This window comes from Aphelocoma coerulescens, chromosome 12 (genome assembly GCF_041296385.1).
Source record: "Aphelocoma coerulescens isolate FSJ_1873_10779 chromosome 12, UR_Acoe_1.0, whole genome shotgun sequence".
Classification (NCBI taxonomy): domain Eukaryota; kingdom Metazoa; phylum Chordata; class Aves; order Passeriformes; family Corvidae; genus Aphelocoma; species Aphelocoma coerulescens.
In genome coordinates, this window is record NC_091026.1 from 3415496 (window position 1) to 3440627 (window position 25132).

At 53.8% G+C, this 25132-nt stretch overlaps 2 protein-coding genes across 2 annotated transcripts; both read right to left on the reverse strand.

Annotated features, from left to right (window-relative positions):
- Positions 1 to 2787: 2787 nt before the first annotated feature.
- LOC138117750 (G2/M phase-specific E3 ubiquitin-protein ligase-like) lies at positions 2788 to 5968 on the reverse strand. Its single transcript, XM_069028307.1, has 10 exons — positions 5926 to 5968; positions 5517 to 5608; positions 5331 to 5432; positions 4927 to 5051; positions 4688 to 4850; positions 4491 to 4601; positions 4171 to 4280; positions 3901 to 4019; positions 3164 to 3746; positions 2788 to 3025 (listed from the first exon to the last, which is right to left on the reverse strand). Exons 1-10 carry the CDS (start codon positions 5966 to 5968, stop codon positions 2788 to 2790), a joined length of 1686 nt encoding a protein of 561 aa, XP_068884408.1.
- A 10555-nt stretch (positions 5969 to 16523) lies between these two features.
- LOC138117751 (G2/M phase-specific E3 ubiquitin-protein ligase-like) lies at positions 16524 to 20410 on the reverse strand. The gene is made up of 10 exons (XM_069028308.1): positions 20368 to 20410; positions 19959 to 20050; positions 19773 to 19874; positions 19369 to 19493; positions 19130 to 19292; positions 18933 to 19043; positions 18613 to 18722; positions 18343 to 18461; positions 17367 to 18188; positions 16524 to 16789 (listed from the first exon to the last, which is right to left on the reverse strand). The coding sequence occupies exons 1-10, from the start codon at positions 20408 to 20410 to the stop codon at positions 16524 to 16526; spliced, it is 1953 nt and encodes a 650-aa protein (XP_068884409.1).
- Between the last annotated feature and the right edge of the window lie 4722 nt (positions 20411 to 25132).

Consider the following 25132-nt stretch of genomic DNA (forward strand, 5'->3'; position numbering starts at 1 on the left):
TAGGTCTCAAGAAAGAAGCCTGTCCTAGAACTGTGTTCTATCACATGTAACAAGCTATTGTTTTGGTGGCCTGTGGAATGTTTTAGGGCATTGTATGTTTTCTTTGGTTGTTGTTTCCTTTGTTTTTAAGTACAAAATTCACTGGATTCAGAAGAGAAAAACCAAGATTCATGAGGACAAAGAAGGGCATATGTGGCTGATAAGAATACTCAACATTCTTAATGATAGCAGCAGAAAGACAGGAAAAAAATAAAGATGATATACATGCCTGAAAGGGTCTGAAATGTCTAGGCAACTTGTCCAGTGACTATCTTTTTGGTAAGCTCCAAAAGTCCAGATACCCATTAGGCAATTATCTGAAAGACAAGAAAGCCAGACAGCTGCTCAGCCTTTATTTTGCCAGGACTTCCTCACGGGCTGCTACCACAACCTAGACCCCAAGTAAGGGTGGCAAATGTTGACTACAAACCATTCATAAGCGGGCAGCATTTTTTCCTCACTGAATTCCAGTAAGAGTTTAAAAAGAAAAAAATACAAAAGGGGTGAATAAGTTCAGTTGTACCTCTTAGGCGTTCATCATCTTTGGAGAAGAAGAAAACTCTAGCACTTTCCGTGTGGGGTAAAGAAAGAAACCTGGACAAGTACAAAGGGATTTTAGCATCCTAAAAGGCACTACCAAATTCCATGAACATGAGTTAAAGCTGCAGCGCTTCAGAGAAACGGTAAACATTGAAGAGCTTTACTCCACAGTAACCAAACAGAGCCTTCTATAAAAACCCCCACTTTTTAAAAGAAAACTGACTGTGTCTTTGGCTTTTGGCCAAACTCAGATTGGGTTTGGTCAACCCAAAACGACCCAGTTAATTTCTTGTGCTCAACTTCTCTCTCTTCATATTCAACTTCACATCAAAGGGGCTGCTGGGAGTTTTGACTCTGTGCAGCACAAACGGTTTGTCCAAGATGACTTTCACTGCTCAGAGGTGTGCAACGTCCGTTTCCCATTTCCTGAGTGCTGCTCTTAATATGCCCACAGCATCCAACTACGACAACCAAGGAGAGAACCAATACAAATGGAACTTGCATTTCTCGGTCCTTTCCAATTTCTGATGGCTCAGGCTCATCATCACTCTCAGAACTGCTGTCTTGGAAACGTGGATCCTCTTGCCACGTGACTTTTACCGGTTTTATTGGTCCCAGTATGTAAGGCTCTGCAATATAACAGCACCAAAAAAGAAAAAAAAGCCAAAACCAGGTTATTCCTCTACTTGCCAGGAAAAGTCCTTCCTTTCAAGTGAAATACTTACACTGGAGAAGGCAGATTTAGGAAGGACAGAATCTTCTCCCCTCAGATTTTCTGAGCTAAATCTCTGCTCCAGTATTTTCCCCTTTGTTCTAGGCATCTCCCACGTATTCCTAAACCTTGATCGCTGCATTCAGAAGACACTAACTACCTTCTGAATTCAGCAGAAGTGTGGGGGGCTTGTTGCTTTGTGCTGTTGCACACAAAGCACCTTGGGTTTTTTAATCTTTTGGGTAACTTTGCACAGTTTCTTTTCTTTCCTACAAGACTGTGACTTGATTTAATATTGTTTCATCTTCATTTCATAAGGCCTCATTTTATCTGAGGTTAGGACATGCCAATGATGATGTGTCATTCAGCTTCCATTCTCTAAAGGTCCAAGAATAGAATTCAGTGACTAATAAAATATTCTTGAATCTTGGGGTCAGCTCCAGGATTTTGCTCTTCACTCTACATTAACACACATTTTCTTTGCAATCTGGTTGGGTTCTATGAAACTTGCCAGGACTGGTGTGTCACCTTTTTCCCTGTTTGAGAAATTTAGGGGATGACAACAAGCTTTTTCACCACTCTGCAAAGACCCCACTGCCTTCTCTCTCAAAGCCCGCCTTTCAGAACTCTGAGATGCAAGCACGAGTTACCTCTCCTTAATCTACCGCAAGCCTGGCAAGTAGAAATGAAGATCAGAATGCTTCTGCCTAATTACTGGCTTCTGCCGCTGAAAATCCCCTGGATCCAGACCCTCTTTACACCGTATTGCTCTGCAGTGCCTGCCTTAAGCTCTTCCTAGGAATGGCACCGTTAGAAGGGTTCTGCTGTTACCTTCTTTCATGCCCGACTCCTGTGTGTCTCCGAAGAAGGAAAAGTGAAAGCACTCAACTCCTGAGCTACGTCGTTCGCAGGCAAAGGTCCCAGATGGTCAGCTGGGACAGAGTCCTGCGCATCCTCTTTGTCCCAAGGGTATGTCCTCAGTGTTTTCTGGTTTGTTCTTTGAAGGTCCAAACAAGTCTTTTAAATCAGCAGCAATGTCGTAATAGATTTCTTCAGACACTTGAGGCAGTGTCTCACTCTCTTCTTTCTTCTTCCTTTTGGCTTTCCTGAAATCAGATTGTTCAAGGATAGCAACACAGCACATGTCCTTTCCAAAGACAGCTTCCCTAAGAGCCACCTTGCTCTTCTGTCTCCCTAAACGTATCCAAGCCCATTAAGGAGTGGTTCACTATCAAGGGGAAGCAGTGGGGAAACATCTGAGGTTTGAGTCTAAAGGCAGGAGCAAGTGTCCTTTTTAATTAGCCACCCCCTTAAGTGACTTTTCACTTAATAGGTGGTAACATAGAAATCAGGTATTTAGCACAGATTCCTGCCAATAGCAATGTCAAGAGTTAATACACTTTTCTCAGAGACCTGCAAATCTCAAGGTCCCTGTATTGAGCTTCCTCACCTTCACTTACGGCAGAGAGCAGACGGACTAGAAAGAAAAGATGACACTACATGCTGCTTTTCGAGGCCTGAGTTGAGGCCCGACGTCGCTGGCGGGAGCGGTTGCTCCTGGTGGATGTCCCTGATGCTGTCTCCCTTGGCCTGGGCGTCTCAGCCCTTGGTGCTGTCCTGCGGCTCCTGTCACGGCGACTCCTCGACCGCACCGGTGGATTTGAGGCCCGACGTCGCTGGCGGGTGCGGCTGCGTCTGGGGGATGTCTCCGATGGTGTCCTTCTGTGCCTGGGCCTCTCAGCCCTTGGTGCTGTGCTCTGGCTCCTGTCACGGCGACTCCTCGACCGGGCAGGTGGATTTGAGGCCCGACGTCGCTGGCGGGAGCGGTTGCTCCTGGTGGATGTCCCTGATGCTGTCTCCCTTGGCCTGGGCGTCTCAGCCCTTGGTGCTGTCCTGCGGCTCCTGTCACGGCGACTCCTCGACCGCACCGGTGGATTTGAGGCCCGACGTCGCTGGCGGGTGCGGCTGCGTCTGGGGGATGTCTCCGATGGTGTCCTTCTGTGCCTGGGCCTCTCAGCCCTTGGTGCTGTGCTCTGGCTCCTGTCACGGCGACTCCTCGATCGGACAGGTGGATTTGAGGCCCAGCTTTGCCGGCGAGAGCGATTTCGCCTGCGGTCAGACCCAGAGCTTCTGGAATGGCTGGTGTCTGATGACCTTGATGTCACCTCACTCTCCATGCAGGGGCTGCTGCTCTCCAGCGAGGAAGATTGCAGCAGCTGCCCCATTGGTGCATGTTGGACGCTGCTGCGTTTGCTGGTCTCTGGAGATGGAGACAGGGGAGGCACACCCGATGGTGCCAGGATGCCAGAGTTGGGGCTGATGGCCTCGGATTGTGCAGAGCCATGGGAAGGCTCCAATCCATGGGAAGGTTCCAATCCTGACTGTCCAGCCAGGCTGGGGACATTGAGCTCCAGTTCATCCCTGGGGGCATAGAGCTCCGGCTCATCCCTGGGGGCTGTAAGGGGAAGAAGGAATGAGAGGGGCCCAGCAGGCCTGGGCCAGGCCAGGCCAGTGCGGTGCCCCCAGCCCTCCAGGAGCGGACAGGCTCTGCCAAGCCCAGCCTTGGCACTGACCCCAGCCCAGGGCCACGCAGCTGCGTTGCCTCATACCTGTGCCCAGATCAGCACAGCTGTCGCACTCCCAGCTGGGTGTGTCGTTTCTGAGGCCAGAGCAGCGCCTGTGGGTGCCCTCAGCAGCACAGGAGGAGCACAGGAGCAGTTCCCAGGGCCTGGGAAAACAAATGGTTTCATGGCACTGAGGACAAAGCGTCCACAGCTCGGGATTGTCCGGCTGAGCTCTTCTTCTGGCTCCTTCTGCTTCGAGCCCTTGCCAAGACACAGGTTCCCTGCAGAGCCCTGGGGTGCAGCTGCCCAACTTACCCCTCTTCCTCTGCCTCCTCCCTGCCTCCTGGATAAAGGCACTTCCTGGCATTGCACTGGCTGTGCCTGTCTCCTAATTCTGCAAAGGCATCGTTGTCCTCCCATGTTGGCTCTCTGATGAGGAAAGGAGAAGCCGATGAGCTCGTGCTGCTCCACCATCCTGGAGGTACAGGCTGTCCCTGCTCTTCCTCCAGTGCTTTTCCAAGTCTTGCGTGAAGCTGAAGCCCAAACTCACGGGACAGGGCAGGGCCAGGACTGCGGGGGCAGGCCCTGGCACAGCAGCTGCCCCCTCCTGTGTTGTGAGCCAGGCAGAAGGACACCGACCTGAAGGGGATTCGGATCCCCATGATGAACATTTGGACAAGAAACTCATCATCGTCTCTGCAGAGGGGGCACTGGAAGTACAATGCACCAGCGCGCAAGGCCTGTCCCTGCAGGGCAAACAGCAGCAGTGTGAGCAAGGCCCTGGTGCTGCTGAGCACCCGCTGTGCCCCGGGGCTGCGGGAATGGCTCCTACCTGGATGCAGTCCCTGTGGAACCAGGCCCTTTTGCACGCTGGGCACACCAGTGTTGTGTAGCTCTTTCTCTCCTCCACAGGCTCCATGCAGATGGGGCATTCGGTGCCCGGCTCCGGAATCACCGTCGCATCCTGTTCTGGGGAGTGCTCAGGGCAGTAGGACCTGGGGGAAAAGGGATGGGCAAAGTGAGACGTGCTGGGTCCTTCTGCAGGGGTGGCCAGAACGGGAGAGGACGTACCTGTATGGGGTTATGTAGTTAGTCACACAGTGACCCTCCTTGGCACAGGGCAGGTGGAACCATCTGTCGCAGTCTTCGTGACAGCACATGATGGTGGCCCCAGTCTCCCCACAGACGCAGCAGTGCTGGAAAGAGCCAAGCAGCCCCATCAGAGGCAGCCTCGGGCCTCCCCAGGCAGCCCCACGGCTCCGGGCAGGGCGCAGGACTGTGGCCGCTGCTGGGTCTCAGCCCACAGACCCGCCTGGAGGAAGAGGCTCCTGTGCCAGAGCCTCTGTGGAGCTGCTGGGAGCCAGACTTTTGTCCCACAGCTGGTGGGAAGGGCCGGCCTTTCTTTTGTGGGGTCTGGGCTAAGCCCTGGCAAACCTCGCCTGGCACAAGCCTCCCTGCTCTTGTCAGGCTCTCACCTGCTGAGCCGCCCGGCTGACTGCAAGTTGGATATCGCGAGGGCGAAACCCCTTGAGTCCAATCCGATCACTGTCTTGTTGAAAAATGAGGCTGGCGAAATTCTGTGGCAAAGGCAGGGAGCTGATGAGGAGAGAGTGGCAGGGGCTGCCCACTGCAGTGCTGGAGAGAGGCTCAGCGCAGCTCACCAGGCAGAAGACGTGGGCACAGAGCCCGTGCTTCTCCCATTTGTCGCCGCAGATGTCCGGGTCAGCCTCTGCGCGGCGGCACAGCAGGCATGCTGCAGGGGACAGAGCCAATGGCACCGGGCACCTCTGCGGGGCTCTTAGCCCGCAGCATCGGCCCCAAGGGCTGCTCTGGCCCTGCCTGCCTGGCTGATGGGCAGGCCTGGAGGCCTTGGGGAGCAGGGGACAGCGCGGGCACGGGTGTCCCCACAGCTGCCCCCTGGCCCGGCTGGGCCCCCCTTGGGGAGGAAGGAGGCTCCCAGCCCCAGCATGGCTGGGCAGCTCCTGCCTCCCCCTGCCTCCGCTCCGGGCCCCACGCTGGCTGCCCCGACAGCCCCTGTGCCAGCCTGCGGGAGGGCTGCTTTGCCCTCACCTGGCTCTCTGGCATCAGGGGCCTCCTGCTTCCCTTCTGCCATGGCTCTTGTCAGCAGTGAGTCCCTGTGCAGAAACACCGCGGTCTTCTCCAGGGGCTCGTCCTCTCCTTTTGTGGGAGAAAGAAGAGTGTGGGGAGTTTGTAGAACAGGCCCAGAGCCACGAGGGCACTACTCCCTGGTGAGCCCTGCGTGAGCCCTGCTCCAGTCCGCCTTCTCCTCCTGTCACAGCGTCGAGGAACACTGCTGTCTCCCGTGGATGTTCCTCTGCTGCGTCTGGGAAAGAAGAGGCAGGTGAGCCTGCAGCACAGGCCCAGAGCCCCGAGGTGTGGGGCCCCTCTGGCCCCTGGGCAGCCCTGTCCCTGTCCTACCTTCCCCTCCCGTTGTCAGGTCGCACTGACACACGCTGGCCTGAGCTCAGCGTTCCCTCTTGTGGCCTTGGTCGCACGGGTCACAATGGCCACTCTGACATCAGCAACGTGCACCCAAAATGGGGGCAGCGATGGCCTCAGTCCCACGCCACCCATTTGAGGCTGCCCCCTTGGGAACCGAGGTTCTGAGATGGGTCCGAGCCTTTGGTCAGAGCCCAACCAGGGCAGGGGCTCCTGCAGCAAGTGCAGGGTCAGATGCCAGGCCCTGGGGCAGCCATCGAGGGTGGCACTGTTGGCAGAAAGGGGCTGTTCAGGCAGTGCCACTCCAGGGCTCCTGCCCCTGGCAGTCGGCTGCCCAGAGAGCTTGTGGGCTCTCTTGCACTGGACAGATTCAAAAGCTGCCCCAGGTGGAGCGACGTTTTCCCTGACACCTGTCTGGAGAAATCCCAGAGGAACCTGATTTGATGCTCTTGCTGATCAGTGTTGGGAACAGGAGATAAAACTGGAGACCACCACACGTGGCTCCCAACCTCAATTATCCTGTCACCCTATGAACTAACAACTTTGACATTTAGTATTAAATGGAAAAGTTAGTGTTAAGCTCCTGAGAAACGTCAGCTTTTACACTGACTCTGATGGAAACCCAGAGAATTCAGTGGGAGTTTTCTGCGTGCAGCTGACTGGAGAGCTTGAACCAGTCCTCGACTCAGAAGTCAAATGCAGGAGGATGCTTTTCCCACATGAAAGGCACTTTTGCCAGTTTGGTCCATGCCTTCCTACTAGCAAATAAATAAATTGAAAAAAACAGCTAGAAGAGAAGCACAAACCGTTCTTTTGGCCTTTTCTCATTCATGTCTTTGCAGGCATGCTCCTGGAAAATCCAGATCAATGGCTTCTAGAACAATCAGCGGGACCCCTGGAAAGCAAGGGGTGACGAGCAGGGACACCCTGCACCTGCCTGATGTAGATACAAAAATGCTGCTAGCGAGGATTTTCTTGTTATTTTCTAAGTCCGTGAGAGACTTTTCTCTCTCACAGAAGAGGTAGCAGGGAATGTAAACAACCAAGCCACCTGCAACCTTGAAAAGTCTTGTTTATGGTATAGTAGAAAAATATTTTGACAATGGATGTTTTAGGATTTTAGCCAATCACCCCCAAGGGGTGGCTGGCCCTTTGTCCAATTAGTCTATGAAGAAAAAAGTCTATAAAAGAGTTTGTAAAATAATTAAATAAATCAATCTTGCTGCACAACTCCTGCCTGCTGGATCTTCTCCTCCTCCTCCTCCCTATGGCTGCGGGACACGGTGCTATACCGTAGGAACCAGGCCTGCGGTAATATTTGGTGCTGCCCGACGTGATCTGCACTCTCTGACGTGTCCTGCTGCTGCGAGCCGAGCCGAATTCCTCTAGAGGTACGCTGTTCTCCTTTGTCCCCCGGGACCGGGAGGTCCGACAGAACTGAGAAATGGCAAACAGCGGCTCACAAACCGAAGCTGCGATGCTGGTCTGGAAAGGTGTGTTTAGCATATTGCGCACCTCCATTCCTGAAAACTCAGTTCGGGAATTATTAGACTGGGCTACTTTAAAAGGGATTTCCATGGACAGAGATACTGCCCTGGACTTTGCCTTATGGCAGGAACTCGGATGCGCTGTCCGACAGGAGCTCCCGACTGGGGACTCAGCAGCGTTAGAATTATACAAAACCTGGCGTTCATTATTTATCCTGCTGACAGACCTTGACTGTGATAGCAGGGCTGGCTCGCCTATCTCGGTGATGAGTGACGGAGGAATGTCCGAGGGGGGCCCCGTTGACTGGGTTTCCGGGGAAAATGATAATGGATTCAGAAAACCCCCCCCGGCTCCACAGGCAGAGCTTGCGCCGGCTCACCCTGCACAATCGCAGGACTCCACAGCCCCCAGGGACCCCGCGCCGCCAGAGGCGGTGGGGTCAAGGCAGCAGGAGGGCGCACAGCCTGCCTTGCCGTTCGGCTGGGCAGCGGCCACGGCTTATCCAGGGCCTCAGATCAGCGGCTTAGCCACTTGGATGCCCAGAGAGGCTCCTAGCTCGGTTCCGTATGGACCTGGATCTAACTTCTTAGCCGGCGTAGCGCCGGGCGTGCCTGCCCCGGGACTCCCTGGGTGTGGTCCGCTGCCCTCCCTGGCGCTGGACTGTTCTGCGCAGTCGCAGAACCGAGCCATCGACCTTTTAATGCAGCATTTGCCTTTTCTGATGGAGCTGCCAAACCTATCCCGAAGGATGGAGGAACTCCTCACCCTGCTAGATCGGCGAATGCCCGAACCAGCGCCGCCCGCGCCCCCCCCCCGCCATCTGCGGGAGACGCGGCTCCGAGCCGAGAAACGGCGCGGCCGGCGGCGAACCCAGAAGCGGCGCAGCCGCGGGAAAACCCGGACGCGGCTGCGGAGACGCGGCCAGAGACGGCGGCTGCGGAGCAGCGGGCAGGGGGGGAAGCGCCCAGAGCGACCGCCGAGAGCGGGCCAGCGGCAGCAGCGCCGAGCGCGGCTGGGGAGCGCGAAACAGCAGCGGCAGCGGCGACCGCGCCGAACGCAGCTGCTGTGCCAGAGGCGGCGGCGCCGAGAGCAGCTGTAGCCTCAGAGACAGCGGCAGCAGTTCCAGTACCAGTTCGGTCGGGGCTGGCCGAGACGGCCTCCCGTATAGAAACTGGTGCAAAAACTGCCGCGCAGCCAGCTGCAGTCTGTCCTGTCTGTTCTGCCTCTAGCGAACTTAGCCAAAGTGCCCCTCCACGTAAATTTCTGTTCACTCCCAGCACCCCAAAGTTGCCTTTGCCTGATGATTCCTCGTCAGGCAGTGAGGCAGATGAGGTGCTGGCCCCAGGTCGTCAGGCGGCTGTAGCCGCGCGGCGAAGAAAAAGGCTGCGCCGGTCTCGCCCCTGGACCTTTCAGGACTGCACAGTAACAGTGCGTCCGACGCATTATAATCGCTTCTTAGAGTCCCTTAAGATGCGAGCATTGGAGGAGGGTGACTGGAGGTCATTAAAAATCCTTGGAATGCCATATAGATCTGAGGATTCTGGGGGTAACCGGGGAGCTGTTACGCTCCATCCACAGGCGGTGCCAGAAGTTCAGGATGGTAGTGCTTCCCCTAAAGGGGAGATCCAAGCTTTCCCAGTGTATAAGGCTCTCCCAGATTCAGGGGAGCATGACAAGCATGAGGTAATTGCCTGGAAAGTTGCCCAGGACCTCCAATCCAAGGTGGCACAATATGGGCTAGGTTCTGCTGAGGTTATGCAGATAATAAGGGTGATAAATACAGATTTGCTTTCTCCATTTGATATCAGACACTTAGGTCAAATTCTATTTCAACCTGTACAATTTACAGTTTTTGAGAAAACCTGGAGAAAGCTGGCCGGCAAGACTGCATTAGCAAATATGCAGCTCCCTGCTGCTGATCCTAGACAGACAGCAGGAGTGGATGCTTTGATGGGGACTGGTCCCTTCTCTGATCCCAGTCTACAGGGTAATTTGCCCTCTAGCATCCTGCAGCAAGCTCAACAGGTCGGCATGGCTGCCCTGTTGAAAACCATAGAGTTGTCTGCGCCCAGAAAGCGATACACTGAAATAGTTCAAGGCAAATCAGAGTCATTCCTCTCTTTTGTAGAGAAAGTCGCTGCTTCTCTTGAGAAGCAGGTTGAGGATGACGGGTTAAGACAGATGTTGTTAAGGCAGTTAGTGAGAGATAACGCAAACGAGGAGTGCAGAAAAATCATAGATGCCTTACCAGGGGACCCTGAGGTAACAGACATGGTCGAGGCCTGTGCTAAGGTGGGATCTGGGAACCAGAAAAGGTCTGCCTTGGCTGCGTTCCTGCAGCCTGTTCACGCATCTTCTGGTCGTGAACCAAAGCCACCAAAACAGGTGAAGAAACGGAAGCGGCCTAAGCCGAGCCAAAAAGAGAACACACCGATCCCCCAGTGCAAGAGGTGTGGCAGGCCAGGCCATTGTACGGGCTACTGTAGATCCCGGACTCATGCCGATGGTCGGCCTTTGTCGGGAAACTTCCGCCGGGGTGCAAGGAGGGGGAATTGCTCTCCGATGCAGTCGCTCCCCCAGAGAGTGGCACAGGTACAGGCACAGGCCTACCCAGCCACCCTAGAGACAGCACCCAGGGATCAGACGGCACCCACGGATCAGACGGGTTTGACGTCCACACCGCAGCCACAGTCGTCTTAGACTCTAGCGGTATTTATAAGGTTCCCTTGGATGCATATGGACCCTTAGCCCAGGGATCCAGTGCGATGCTGGTGGGAAAACCTGATGTTGCCCATCAAGGAATCTTAGTGCACTCAGGAGTTATTGATGCTGACTTTAAAGGCCAGATTTGCGCTATGGTCTCCACGCAAAAACCCCCTGTCACTATTCCTGAAAAGACCTGCCTTGCTAAATTAATGCCTTTTAAGTCTTGTGTCCCCAGGGTAGAACAAACTCAGGAAGATAACGGCAGTGGATCTACGGGACTTCCGCAGGCCTTCTGGACTGCAGACATCTCTGACCAAAGGCCACAGATGACATGTACCCTGGTCCTGCCAAGCGCCCAACCACCCCGGATTCAGCTTCGAGGTTTGATTGATACGGGTGCTGATGTAACTGTCATCTCCTTCTCTGCGTGGCCTCCCTCATGGCCTTTAGCCCCGGTGGGATCGGCCATCGCAGGAATAGGAGGAACCACACAGAGCTATTTAAGTGAACGGCCTGTGGTGGTGAAGGATTCAGAGGGACACACAGCTACAATTAGGCCTTATGTTACTACCACTTCCTGTAACCTTTGGGGACGGGATGTGTTGGCAGCTTGGGGCGTACGGATTGGGACAAATTTTAGCAGGGGTCACTGTGTGTAAGAGCGCACAGTATCCTACGCTGCCTTTGAGGTGGTTCATTAACACACCAATCCGAGTCAGACTCTGCTCAGTTAGTTGAACTAAGGGCTGTTACCATGGCTTTTCAGCGATTCTCACAGGAACCTTTGAATTTGGTTACTGACTCTGCTTATGTAGCAGAGATCACCCAACGCTTAGATTGTTCCCTTCTGAAGGAGGTGAATAATGCGGCTCTGTTTTCGCTGTTGCAAACCTTGTGGTCTGCAATTCGGGCTCGAGTGCATCCGTATTACATTCTGCACATTCGAAGCCACACCAATTTACCAGGGTTTCTAACGGAAGGCAATGCCAGGGCTGACATGCTGGCAAACCCTGCATGGGTAGGGCCTCAGCCTGACAAAATTGCACAAGCCAAGGCATCGCACGGTTTCTTCCATCAAAGTGCACATACCCTGCAGAAGCAGTTTCATTTAACGCCAACCGAGGCGCGCGACATTGTCAGCGCTTGTGCTGACTGTCATGGACTTGCTGCGCCTTTGCCAGCGGGGGTAAACCCCAGAGGGCTGAAAGCCTTGCAGATTTGGCAAACGGATGTAACTCACATCCCAGAATTTGGTCGGCTGAAATATGTGCACGTGTCTATTGACACTTTCTCCTTGGCTATGTGGGCTACTGCTCACACTGGAGAGAAGGGCCGTGATGTCATTGCCCATTGGAAATTGGCTTTCTCAGTCCTGGGCGTGCCAGCTTCTGTGAAAACCGATAATGGTCCTGCCTACGCCTCGGAGAAGACGCGGCAGTTTTTACACCTGTGGGGTGTAGACCATACCTTTGGTATCCCACATTCTCCTACTGGCCAAGCCATTGTTGAACGCGCTCATGGTACCTTGAAGCGTGTTTTGGACAAACAGAAAAGGGGAATGCATGGAGAAACCCCACAGAGCCGACTAGCAAAAGCTTTGTATACCATTAATCACCTTACAGTACCACAAAATTCAAATAATCCTGTTATTCTGAATCATTTTTTCTCATTGCAGTCTGCAGGTGACAGACAACTGCCCCAGGCAAAAGTCTGGGTGCGGAATTTACTCACTAACCAGTGGGAAGGCCCACATGAGCTTATCGTCTGGGGTCGTGGGTATGCTTGCGTTTCCACAGATACTGGGATACAGTGGCTACCTTCAAAATGCGTTCGCCCTGACCTACGGCACCAGAGGCAGAACAGGCAACCTCCAAATGATGACCAGAACGCCAATCATCCAAATGGCGACCAGAATGTAGAGCATCAGCCTAATGGCTCTTCTGATGATGACCAGGATGTCAACCATCAGGCAGATGGTCCTTCTGCAAGCAGAGACTGGGATGGTCCTTCCACAAGCAGAGACTGAACTTTAAATTTCTTGTTATGGAGTCAGATAGTTAAAGCCTTAAGGACATATTTAGAATTAATAACTGATGTAGATTTCTATTTGGCATTAATAGTAGAGTTGTTATCTTATAAAACAAAAAGGGGGAATTGTAGATACAAAAATGCTGCTAGCGAGGATTTTCTTGTTATTTTCTAAGACCGTGAGAGACTTTTCTCTCTCACAGAAGAGGTAGCAGGGAATGTAAACAACCAAGCCACCTGCAACCTTGAAAAGTCTTGTTTATGGTATAGTAGAAAAATATTTTGACAATGGATATTTTAGGATTTTAGCCAATCACCCCCAAGGGGTGGCTGGCCCTTTGTCCAATTAGTCTATGAAGAAAAAAGTCTATAAAAGAGTTTGTAAAATAATTAAATAAATCAATCTTGCTGCACAACTCCTGCCTGCTGGATCTTCTCCTCCTCCTCCTCCCTATGGCTGCGGGACACGGTGCTATACCGTAGGAACCAGGCCTGCGGTAATAGCCTGATGCCGGGGCAGGGGGAGTTCATCAATTTTCCTGTCTCCATGGGAGAGGCACCTTGGGAGGACAAGGATGCCTTCACTGAACTAGGAGGGAGGCACAGCTGGTGCAATGCCAGGGAGTGCCTTTATCCAGGAGGCAGGGAGGAGGCAGAGGAAGAGGGCTAAGTTGGGAAGTGGCACCCCGGGGTCTGTAGTGAACCCGTGTCTCGGCAAGGGCTGGAAGCAGAAGGAACCAGAAGAGCTCAGCCGGACAATGCCGAGCTCTGGACACTTTGTCCTCGGCGCCATGAACCTCCTTGTTCCCCAGGCCCTGGGAGCTGCTCCTGTGCTGCCCCTGCAAGTTATGTATAGACACAGAGCTACCTGCTCTTTCCCAACCCTGTGCAGCACTGGACAGGAGGACACAGTAAAATGTTGTCTTCGTTACATGATCTAATTATCAAAAGTCCGGCCGAGAAGCAACTGACATTGAAGCCCTACACACAGAAAACCCCAACCCCTGGTACAAACCTTGAATTGACACAGGACATGTATACCTGTTCAGAAACACAGGCTGACAGTGTTGGCCAATAGTTTTTCCTATTAGATCTTGGAAAGGATTTCCAAAGTAACATTGTTTGGCAACTTCTTCAAGGAAGAAACATGACACACTTCTCATCAGTAAAAGAAGCTTTATTGGTTTGCTTTCACTTTTCTTTTGGCGTCCTTATGCTTCTTCCGGCATTCCTGAAAATAGTGAAAATCCAACGTATTATTATTAGAAGTTTCTGAATCCACTATTAGGAGAAGTCTCTAAATTCACTCTTTCTCTTGAACACTTTCTTTATGTACAGTTAAGTCGCTGGTCCTGTCCTGTAACGTGCAGAGATTTAGTGGTTTACCTGAGTGACGTCACAACCTGATGTTATACACACCAGTATACTAAACCACTTTTGTTCTCTGGTAATTACAAAGTTTCAGGCTCTTGTTGAGGTCCTGAATTAATTTCTCATGCAGATTCATAGCCCTGTTCCCTCCTCATGCTCAGCTTTCAGCCACAGTTACCAGGGAACGGACGTTTCACACTCACCTCAAGCAATAATCTACGTCTGTCTTCCCAATCCTCTTTTTCTTCACTGAGCTCTACAGATCTACAAAATAACTTTGGGCCTTCTGCACAAAACAAAGAACCAATTATAAGGGTTAAACACTTCTGCTGCTGCTGCTGCTTGGATCACTCATGAGCAACACAGCAATAAAGTCAGCAGCCCTATTCTTCGCATCCTTCCTATTCTCTTCCCCCCACCACCACACGTGGGCTCCAACAGAAATGTTCTGTGTTACAGCCTCGTGTACTACGAAGAATGAAAGGCAGCAGCAGTTCTCCTGAACATGCTGAAATCTAGATTGCAGTGAAATAGCAGCTGCTCCAGTAAAAGCTCAACACCAGGATGAAAACTGATGCTGGCTAAGGACTGAGATCTCCATTTTAACACGCGCTGTAAATCAGATAGGCTGGAAGACTACAGAGCACTAAGATTATATATATGCTGAAAAGGATCCAAAATGTCTAGGCAACTTGTCCAGTGACTATTTTTTTGGTAATCTCCAAAAGTCCAGATATTTACTAGGCAATTATCTGAAAGACAAGAAAGCCAGACAGCTGCTCAGCCTTTATTTTGCCAGGACTTCCTCACGGGCTGCTACCACAACCTAGACCCCAAGTAAGGGTGGCAAATGTTGACTACAAACCATTCATAAGCGGGCAGCATTTTTTCCTCACTGAATTCCAGTAAGAGTTTAAAAGGAAAAAAATACAAAAGGGGTGAATAAGTTCAGTTGTACCTCTTAGGCGTTCATCATCTTTGGAGAGGAAGAAAACTCTAGCACTTTCCGTGTGGGGTAAAGAAAGAAACCTGGACAAGTACAAAGGGATTTTAGCATCCTAAAAGGCACTACCAAATTCCATGAACATGAGTTAAAGCTGCAGCGCTTCAGAGAAACGGTAAACATTGAAGAGCTTTACTCCACAGTAACCAAACAGAGCCTTCTATAAAAACCCCCACTTTTTAAAAGAAAACTGACTGTGTCTTTGGCTTTTGGCCAAACTCAGATTGGGTTTGGTCAACCCAAAACGACCCAGTTAATTTCTTGTGCTCAACTTCTCTCTCTTCATATTCAACTTCACATCAAAGGGGCTGCTGGGAGTTTTGACTCTGTGCAGCACAAACGGTTTGTCCAAGATGACTTTCACTGCTCAGAGGTGTGCAACGTCCGTTTCCCATTTCCTGAGTGCTGCTCTTAATATGCCCACAGCATCCAACTACGACAACCAAGGAGAGAACCAATACAAATGGAACTTGCATTTCTCGGTCCTTTCCAATTTCTGATGGCTCAGGCTCATCATCACTCTCAGAACTGCTGTCTTGGAAACGTGGATCCTCTTGCCACGTGACTTTTACCGGTTTTATTGGTCCCAGTATGTAAGGCTCTGCAATATAACAGCACCAAAAAAGAAAAAAAAGCCAAAACCAGGTTATTCCTCTACTTGCCAGGAAAAGTCCTTCCTTTCAAGTGAAATACTTACACTGGAGAAGGCAGATTTAGGAAGGACAGAATCTTCTCCCCTCAGATTTTCTGAGCTAAATCTCTGCTCCAGTATTTTCCCCTTTGTTCTAGGCATCTCCCACGTATTCCTAAACCTTGATCGCTGCATTCAGAAGACACTAACTACCTTCTGAATTCAGCAGAAGTGTGGGGGGCTTGTTGCTTTGTGCTGTTGCACACAAAGCACCTTGGGTTTTTTAATCTTTTGGGTAACTTTGCACAGTTTCTTTTCTTTCCTACAAGACTGTGACTTGATTTAATATTGTTTCATCTTCATTTCATAAGGCCTCATTTTATCTGAGGTTAGGACATGCCAATGATGATGTGTCATTCAGCTTCCATTCTCTAAAGGTCCAAGAATAGAATTCAGTAACTAATAAAATATTCTTGAATCTTGGGGTCAGCTCCAGGATTTTGCTCTTCACTCTACATTAACACACATTTTCTTTGCAATCTGGTTGGGTTCTATGAAACTTGCCAGGACTGGTGTGTCACCTTTTTCCCTGTTTGAGAAATTTAGGGGATGACAACAAGCTTTTTCACCACTCTGCAAAGACCCCACTGCCTTCTCTCTCAAAGCCCGCCTTTCAGAACTCTGAGATGCAAGCACGAGTTACCTCTCCTTAATCTACCGCAAGCCTGGCAAGTAGAAATGAAGATCAGAATGCTTCTGCCTAATTACTGGCTTCTGCCGCTGAAAATCCCCTGGATCCAGACCCTCTTTACACCGTATTGCTCTGCAGTGCCTGCCTTAAGCTCTTCCTAGGAATGGCACCGTTAGAAGGGTTCTGCTGTTACCTTCTTTCATGCCCGACTCCTGTGTGTCTCCGAAGAAGGAAAAGTGAAAGCACTCAACTCCTGAGCTACGTCGTTCGCAGGCAAAGGTCCCAGATGGTCAGCTGGGACAGAGTCCTGCGCATCCTCTTTGTCCCAAGGGTATGTCCTCAGTGTTTTCTGGTTTGTTCTTTGAAGGTCCAAACAAGTCTTTTAAATCAGCAGCAATGTCGTAATAGATTTCTTCAGACACTTGAGGCAGTGTCTCACTCTCTTCTTTCTTCTTCCTTTTGGCTTTCCTGAAATCAGATTGTTCAAGGATAGCAACACAGCACATGTCCTTTCCAAAGACAGCTTCCCTAAGAGCCACCTTGCTCTTCTGTCTCCCTAAACGTATCCAAGCCCATTAAGGAGTGGTTCACTATCAAGGGGAAGCAGTGGGGAAACATCTGAGGTTTGAGTCTAAAGGCAGGAGCAAGTGTCCTTTTTAATTAGCCACCCCCTTAAGTGACTTTTCACTTAATAGGTGGTAACATAGAAATCAGGTATTTAGCACAGATTCCTGCCAATAGCAATGTCAAGAGTTAATACACTTTTCTCAGAGACCTGCAAATCTCAAGGTCCCTGTATTGAGCTTCCTCACCTTCACTTACGGCAGAGAGCAGACGGACTAGAAAGAAAAGATGACACTACATGCTGCTTTTCGAGGCCTGAGTTGAGGCCCGACGTCGCTGGCGGGAGCGGTTGCTCCTGGTGGATGTCTCCGACAATGTCACCCTACGCCTGGGCGTCTCAGCCCTTGGTGCTGTCCTGCGGCTGCTGTCACGGCGACTCCTCGACCGCACCGGTGGATTTGAGGCCCGACGTCGCTGGCGGGTGCGGCTGCGTCTGGGGGATGTCTCCGATGGTGTCCTTCTGTGCCTGGGCCTCTCAGCCCTTGGTGCTGTGCTCTGGCTCCTGTCACGGCGACTCCTCGACCGGGCAGGTGGATTTGAGGCCCGACGTCGCTGGCGGGAGCGGTTGCTCCTGGTGGATGTCCCTGATGCTGTCTCCCTTGGCCTGGGCGTCTCAGCCCTTGGTGCTGTCCTGCGGCTCCTGTCACGGCGACTCCTCGACCGCACCGGTGGATTTGAGGCCCGACGTCGCTGGCGGGTGCGGCTGCGTCTGGGGGATGTCTCCGATGGTGTCCTTCTGTGCCTGGGCCTCTCAGCCCTTGGTGCTGTGCTCTGGCTCCTGTCACGGCGACTCCTCGACCGGGCAGGTGGATTTGAGGCCCGACGTCGCTGGCGGGAGCGGCTGCATCTGGGGGATGTCTCCGATGGTGTCCTTCTGTGCCTGGGCGTCTCAGCCCTTGGTGCTGTGCTCTGGCTCCTGTCACGGCGACTCCTCGATCGGACAGGTGGATTTGAGGCCCAGCTTTGCCGGCGAGAGCGATTTCGCCTGCGGTCAGACCCAGAGCTTCTGGAATGGCTGGTGTCTGATGACCTTGATGTCACCTCACTCTCCATGCAGGGGCTGCTGCTCTCCAGCGAGGAAGATTGCAGCAGCTGCCCCATTGGTGCATGTTGGACGCTGCTGCGTTTGCTGGTCTCTGGAGATGGAGACAGGGGAGGCACACCCGATGGTGCCAGGATGCCAGAGTTGGGGCTGATGGCCTCGGATTGTGCAGAGCCATGGGAAGGCTCCAATCCATGGGAAGGTTCCAATCCTGACTGTCCAGCCAGGCTGGGGACATTGAGCTCCAGTTCATCCCTGGGGGCATAGAGCTCCGGCTCATCCCTGGGGGCTGTAAGGGGAAGAAGGAATGAGAGGGGCCCAGCAGGCCTGGGCCAGGCCAGGCCAGTGCGGTGCCCCCAGCCCTCCAGGAGCGGACAGGCTCTGCCAAGCCCAGCCTTGGCACTGACCCCAGCCCAGGGCCACGCAGCTGCGTTGCCTCATACCTGTGCCCAGATCAGCACAGCTGTCGCACTCCCAGCTGGGTGTGTCGTTTCTGAGGCCAGAGCAGCGCCTGTGGGTGCCCTCAGCAGCACAGGAGGAGCACAGGAGCAGTTCCCAGGGCCTGGGAAAACAAATGGTTTCATGGCACTGAGGACAAAGCGTCCACAGCTCGGGATTGTCCGGCTGAGCTCTTCTTCTGGCTCCTTCTGCTTCGAGCCCTTGCCAAGACACAGGTTCCCTGCAGAGCCCTGGGGTGCAGCTGCCCAACTTACCCCTCTTCCTCTGCCTCCTCCCTGCCTCCTGGATAAAGGCACTTCCTGGCATTGCACTGGCTGTGCCTGTCTCCTAATTCTGCAAAGGCATCGTTGTCCTCCCATGTTGGCTCTCTGATGAGGAAAGGAGAAGCCGATGAGCTCGTGCTGCTCCACCATCCTGGAGGTACAGGCTGTCCCTGCTCTTCCTCCAGTGCTTTTCCAAGTCTTGCGTGAAGCTGAAGCCCAAACTCACGGGACAGGGCAGGGCCAGGACTGCGGGGGCAGGCCCTGGCACAGCAGCTGCCCCCTCCTGTGTTGTGAGCCAGGCAGAAGGACACCGACCTGAAGGGGATTCGGATCCCCATGATGAACATTTGGACAAGAAACTCATCATCGTCTCTGCAGAGGGGGCACTGGAAGTACAATGCACCAGCGCGCAAGGCCTGTCCCTGCAGGGCAAACAGCAGCAGTGTGAGCAAGGCCCTGGTGCTGCTGAGCACCCGCTGTGCCCCGGGGCTGCGGGAATGGCTCCTACCTGGATGCAGTCCCTGTGGAACCAGGCCCTTTTGCACGCTGGGCACACCAGTGTTGTGTAGCTCTTTCTCTCCTCCACAGGCTCCATGCAGATGGGGCATTCGGTGCCCGGCTCCGGAATCACCGTCGCATCCTGTTCTGGGGAGTGCTCAGGGCAGTAGGACCTGGGGGAAAAGGGATGGGCAAAGTGAGACGTGCTGGGTCCTTCTGCAGGGGTGGCCAGAACGGGAGAGGACGTACCTGTATGGGGTTATGTAGTTAGTCACACAGTGACCCTCCTTGGCACAGGGCAGGTGGAACCATCTGTCGCAGTCTTCGTGACAGCACATGATGGTGGCCCCAGTCTCCCCACAGACGCAGCAGTGCTGGAAAGAGCCAAGCAGCCCCATCAGAGGCAGCCTCGGGCCTCCCCAGGCAGCCCCACGGCTCCGGGCAGGGCGCAGGACTGTGGCCGCTGCTGGGTCTCAGCCCACAGACCCGCCTGGAGGAAGAGGCTCCTGTGCCAGAGCCTCTGTGGAGCTGCTGGGAGCCAGACTTTTGTCCCACAGCTGGTGGGAAGGGCCGGCCTTTCTTTTGTGGGGTCTGGGCTAAGCCCTGGCAAACCTCGCCTGGCACAAGCCTCCCTGCTCTTGTCAGGCTCTCACCTGCTGAGCCGCCCGGCTGACTGCAAGTTGGATATCGCGAGGGCGAAACCCCTTGAGTCCAATCCGATCACTGTCTTGTTGAAAAATGAGGCTGGCGAAATTCTGTGGCAAAGGCAGGGAGCTGATGAGGAGAGAGTGGCAGGGGCTGCCCACTGCAGTGCTGGAGAGAGGCTCAGCGCAGCTCACCAGGCAGAAGACGTGGGCACAGAGCCCGTGCTTCTCCCATTTGTCGCCGCAGATGTCCGGGTCAGCCTCTGCGCGGCGGCACAGCAGGCATGCTGCAGGGGACAGAGCCAATGGCACCGGGCACCTCTGCGGGGCTCTTAGCCCGCAGCATCGGCCCCAAGGGCTGCTCTGGCCCTGCCTGCCTGGCTGATGGGCAGGCCTGGAGGCCTTGGGGAGCAGGGGACAGCGCGGGCACGGGTGTCCCCACAGCTGCCCCCTGGCCCGGCTGGGCCCCCCTTGGGGAGGAAGGAGGCTCCCAGCCCCAGCATGGCTGGGCAGCTCCTGCCTCCCCCTGCCTCCGCTCCGGGCCCCACGCTGGCTGCCCCGACAGCCCCTGTGCCAGCCTGCGGGAGGGCTGCTTTGCCCTCACCTGGCTCTCTGGCATCAGGGGCCTCCTGCTTCCCTTCTGCCATGGCTCTTGTCAGCAGTGAGTCCCTGTGCAGAAACACCGCGGTCTTCTCCAGGGGCTCGTCCTCTCCTTTTGTGGGAGAAAGAAGAGTGTGGGGAGTTTGTAGAACAGGCCCAGAGCCACGAGGGCACTACTCCCTGGTGAGCCCTGCGTGAGCCCTGCTCCAGTCCGCCTTCTCCTCCTGTCACAGCGTCGAGGAACACTGCTGTCTCCCGTGGATGTTCCTCTGCTGCGTCTGGGAAAGAAGAGGCAGGTGAGCCTGCAGCACAGGCCCAGAGCCCCGAGGTGTGGGGCCCCTCTGGCCCCTGGGCAGCCCTGTCCCTGTCCTACCTTCCCCTCCCGTTGTCAGGTCGCACTGACACACGCTGGCCTGAGCTCAGCGTTCCCTCTTGTGGCCTTGGTCGCACGGGTCACAATGGCCACTCTGACATCAGCAACGTGCACCCAAAATGGGGGCAGCGATGGCCTCAGTCCCACGCCACCCATTTGAGGCTGCCCCCTTGGGAACCGAGGTTCTGAGATGGGTCCGAGCCTTTGGTCAGAGCCCAACCAGGGCAGGGGCTCCTGCAGCAAGTGCAGGGTCAGATGCCAGGCCCTGGGGCAGCCATCGAGGGTGGCACTGTTGGCAGAAAGGGGCTGTTCAGGCAGTGCCACTCCAGGGCTCCTGCCCCTGGCAGTCGGCTGCCCAGAGAGCTTGTGGGCTCTCTTGCACTGGACAGATTCAAAAGCTGCCCCAGGTGGAGCGACGTTTTCCCTGACACCTGTCTGGAGAAATCCCAGAGGAACCTGATTTGATGCTCTTGCTGATCAGTGTTGGGAACAGGAGATAAAACTGGAGACCACCACACGTGGCTCCCAACCTCAATTATCCTGTCACCCTATGAACTAACAACTTTGACATTTAGTATTAAATGGAAAAGTTAGTGTTAAGCTCCTGAGAAACGTCAGCTTTTACACTGACTCTGATGGAAACCCAGAGAATTCAGTGGGAGTTTTCTGCGTGCAGCTGACTGGAGAGCTTGAACCAGTCCTCGACTCAGAAGTCAAATGCAGGAGGATGCTTTTCCCACATGAAAGGCACTTTTGCCAGTTTGGTCCATGCCTTCCTACTAGCAAATAAATAAATTGAAAAAAACAGCTAGAAGAGAAGCACAAACCGTTCTTTTGGCCTTTTCTCATTCATGTCTTTGCAGGCATGCTCCTGGAAAATCCAGATCAATGGCTTCTAGAACAATCAGCGGGACCCCTGGAAAGCAAGGGGTGACGAGCAGGGACACCCTGCACCTGCCTGATGTAGATACAAAAATGCTGCTAGCGAGGATTTTCTTGTTATTTTCTAAGTCCGTGAGAGACTTTTCTCTCTCACAGAAGAGGTAGCAGGGAATGTAAACAACCAAGCCACCTGCAACCTTGAAAAGTCTTGTTTATGGTATAGTAGAAAAATATTTTGACAATGGATGTTTTAGGATTTTAGCCAATCACCCCCAAGGGGTGGCTGGCCCTTTGTCCAATTAGTCTATGAAGAAAAAAGTCTATAAAAGAGTTTGTAAAATAATTAAATAAATCAATCTTGCTGCACAACTCCTGCCTGCTGGATCTTCTCCTCCTCCTCCTCCCTATGGCTGCGGGACACGGTGCTATACCGTAGGAACCAGGCCTGCGGTAATATTTGGTGCTGCCCGACGTGATCTGCACTCTCTGACGTGTCCTGCTGCTGCGAGCCGAGCCGAATTCCTCTAGAGGTACGCTGTTCTCCTTTGTCCCCCGGGACCGGGAGGTCCGACAGAACTGAGAAATGGCAAACAGCGGCTCACAAACCGAAGCTGCGATGCTGGTCTGGAAAGGTGTGTTTAGCATATTGCGCACCTCCATTCCTGAAAACTCAGTTCGGGAATTATTAGACTGGGCTACTTTAAAAGGGATTTCCATGGACAGAGATACTGCCCTGGACTTTGCCTTATGGCAGGAACTCGGATGCGCTGTCCGACAGGAGCTCCCGACTGGGGACTCAGCAGCGTTAGAATTATACAAAACCTGGCGTTCATTATTTATCCTGCTGACAGACCTTGACTGTGATAGCAGGGCTGGCTCGCCTATCTCGGTGATGAGTGACGGAGGAATGTCCGAGGGGGGCCCCGTTGACTGGGTTTCCGGGGAAAATGATAATGGATTCAGAAAACCCCCCCCGGCTCCACAGGCAGAGCTTGCGCCGGCTCACCCTGCACAATCGCAGGACTCCACAGCCCCCAGGGACCCCGCGCCGCCAGAGGCGGTGGGGTCAAGGCAGCAGGAGGGCGCACAGCCTGCCTTGCCGTTCGGCTGGGCAGCGGCCACGGCTTATCCAGGGCCTCAGATCAGCGGCTTAGCCACTTGGATGCCCAGAGAGGCTCCTAGCTCGGTTCCGTATGGACCTGGATCTAACTTCTTAGCCGGCGTAGCGCCGGGCGTGCCTGCCCCGGGACTCCCTGGGTGTGGTCCGCTGCCCTCCCTGGCGCTGGACTGTTCTGCGCAGTCGCAGAACCGAGCCATCGACCTTTTAATGCAGCATTTGCCTTTTCTGATGGAGCTGCCAAACCTATCCCGAAGGATGGAGGAACTCCTCACCCTGCTAGATCGGCGAATGCCCGAACCAGCGCCGCCCGCGCCCCCCCCCCGCCATCTGCGGGAGACGCGGCTCCGAGCCGAGAAACGGCGCGGCCGGCGGCGAACCCAGAAGCGGCGCAGCCGCGGGAAAACCCGGACGCGGCTGCGGAGACGCGGCCAGAGACGGCGGCTGCGGAGCAGCGGGCAGGGGGGGAAGCGCCCAGAGCGACCGCCGAGAGCGGGCCAGCGGCAGCAGCGCCGAGCGCGGCTGGGGAGCGCGAAACAGCAGCGGCAGCGGCGACCGCGCCGAACGCAGCTGCTGTGCCAGAGGCGGCGGCGCCGAGAGCAGCTGTAGCCTCAGAGACAGCGGCAGCAGTTCCAGTACCAGTTCGGTCGGGGCTGGCCGAGACGGCCTCCCGTATAGAAACTGGTGCAAAAACTGCCGCGCAGCCAGCTGCAGTCTGTCCTGTCTGTTCTGCCTCTAGCGAACTTAGCCAAAGTGCCCCTCCACGTAAATTTCTGTTCACTCCCAGCACCCCAAAGTTGCCTTTGCCTGATGATTCCTCGTCAGGCAGTGAGGCAGATGAGGTGCTGGCCCCAGGTCGTCAGGCGGCTGTAGCCGCGCGGCGAAGAAAAAGGCTGCGCCGGTCTCGCCCCTGGACCTTTCAGGACTGCACAGTAACAGTGCGTCCGACGCATTATAATCGCTTCTTAGAGTCCCTTAAGATGCGAGCATTGGAGGAGGGTGACTGGAGGTCATTAAAAATCCTTGGAATGCCATATAGATCTGAGGATTCTGGGGGTAACCGGGGAGCTGTTACGCTCCATCCACAGGCGGTGCCAGAAGTTCAGGATGGTAGTGCTTCCCCTAAAGGGGAGATCCAAGCTTTCCCAGTGTATAAGGCTCTCCCAGATTCAGGGGAGCATGACAAGCATGAGGTAATTGCCTGGAAAGTTGCCCAGGACCTCCAATCCAAGGTGGCACAATATGGGCTAGGTTCTGCTGAGGTTATGCAGATAATAAGGGTGATAAATACAGATTTGCTTTCTCCATTTGATATCAGACACTTAGGTCAAATTCTATTTCAACCTGTACAATTTACAGTTTTTGAGAAAACCTGGAGAAAGCTGGCCGGCAAGACTGCATTAGCAAATATGCAGCTCCCTGCTGCTGATCCTAGACAGACAGCAGGAGTGGATGCTTTGATGGGGACTGGTCCCTTCTCTGATCCCAGTCTACAGGGTAATTTGCCCTCTAGCATCCTGCAGCAAGCTCAACAGGTCGGCATGGCTGCCCTGTTGAAAACCATAGAGTTGTCTGCGCCCAGAAAGCGATACACTGAAATAGTTCAAGGCAAATCAGAGTCATTCCTCTCTTTTGTAGAGAAAGTCGCTGCTTCTCTTGAGAAGCAGGTTGAGGATGACGGGTTAAGACAGATGTTGTTAAGGCAGTTAGTGAGAGATAACGCAAACGAGGAGTGCAGAAAAATCATAGATGCCTTACCAGGGGACCCTGAGGTAACAGACATGGTCGAGGCCTGTGCTAAGGTGGGATCTGGGAACCAGAAAAGGTCTGCCTTGGCTGCGTTCCTGCAGCCTGTTCACGCATCTTCTGGTCGTGAACCAAAGCCACCAAAACAGGTGAAGAAACGGAAGCGGCCTAAGCCGAGCCAAAAAGAGAACACACCGATCCCCCAGTGCAAGAGGTGTGGCAGGCCAGGCCATTGTACGGGCTACTGTAGATCCCGGACTCATGCCGATGGTCGGCCTTTGTCGGGAAACTTCCGCCGGGGTGCAAGGAGGGGGAATTGCTCTCCGATGCAGTCGCTCCCCCAGAGAGTGGCACAGGTACAGGCACAGGCCTACCCAGCCACCCTAGAGACAGCACCCAGGGATCAGACGGCACCCACGGATCAGACGGGTTTGACGTCCACACCGCAGCCACAGTCGTCTTAGACTCTAGCGGTATTTATAAGGTTCCCTTGGATGCATATGGACCCTTAGCCCAGGGATCCAGTGCGATGCTGGTGGGAAAACCTGATGTTGCCCATCAAGGAATCTTAGTGCACTCAGGAGTTATTGATGCTGACTTTAAAGGCCAGATTTGCGCTATGGTCTCCACGCAAAAACCCCCTGTCACTAT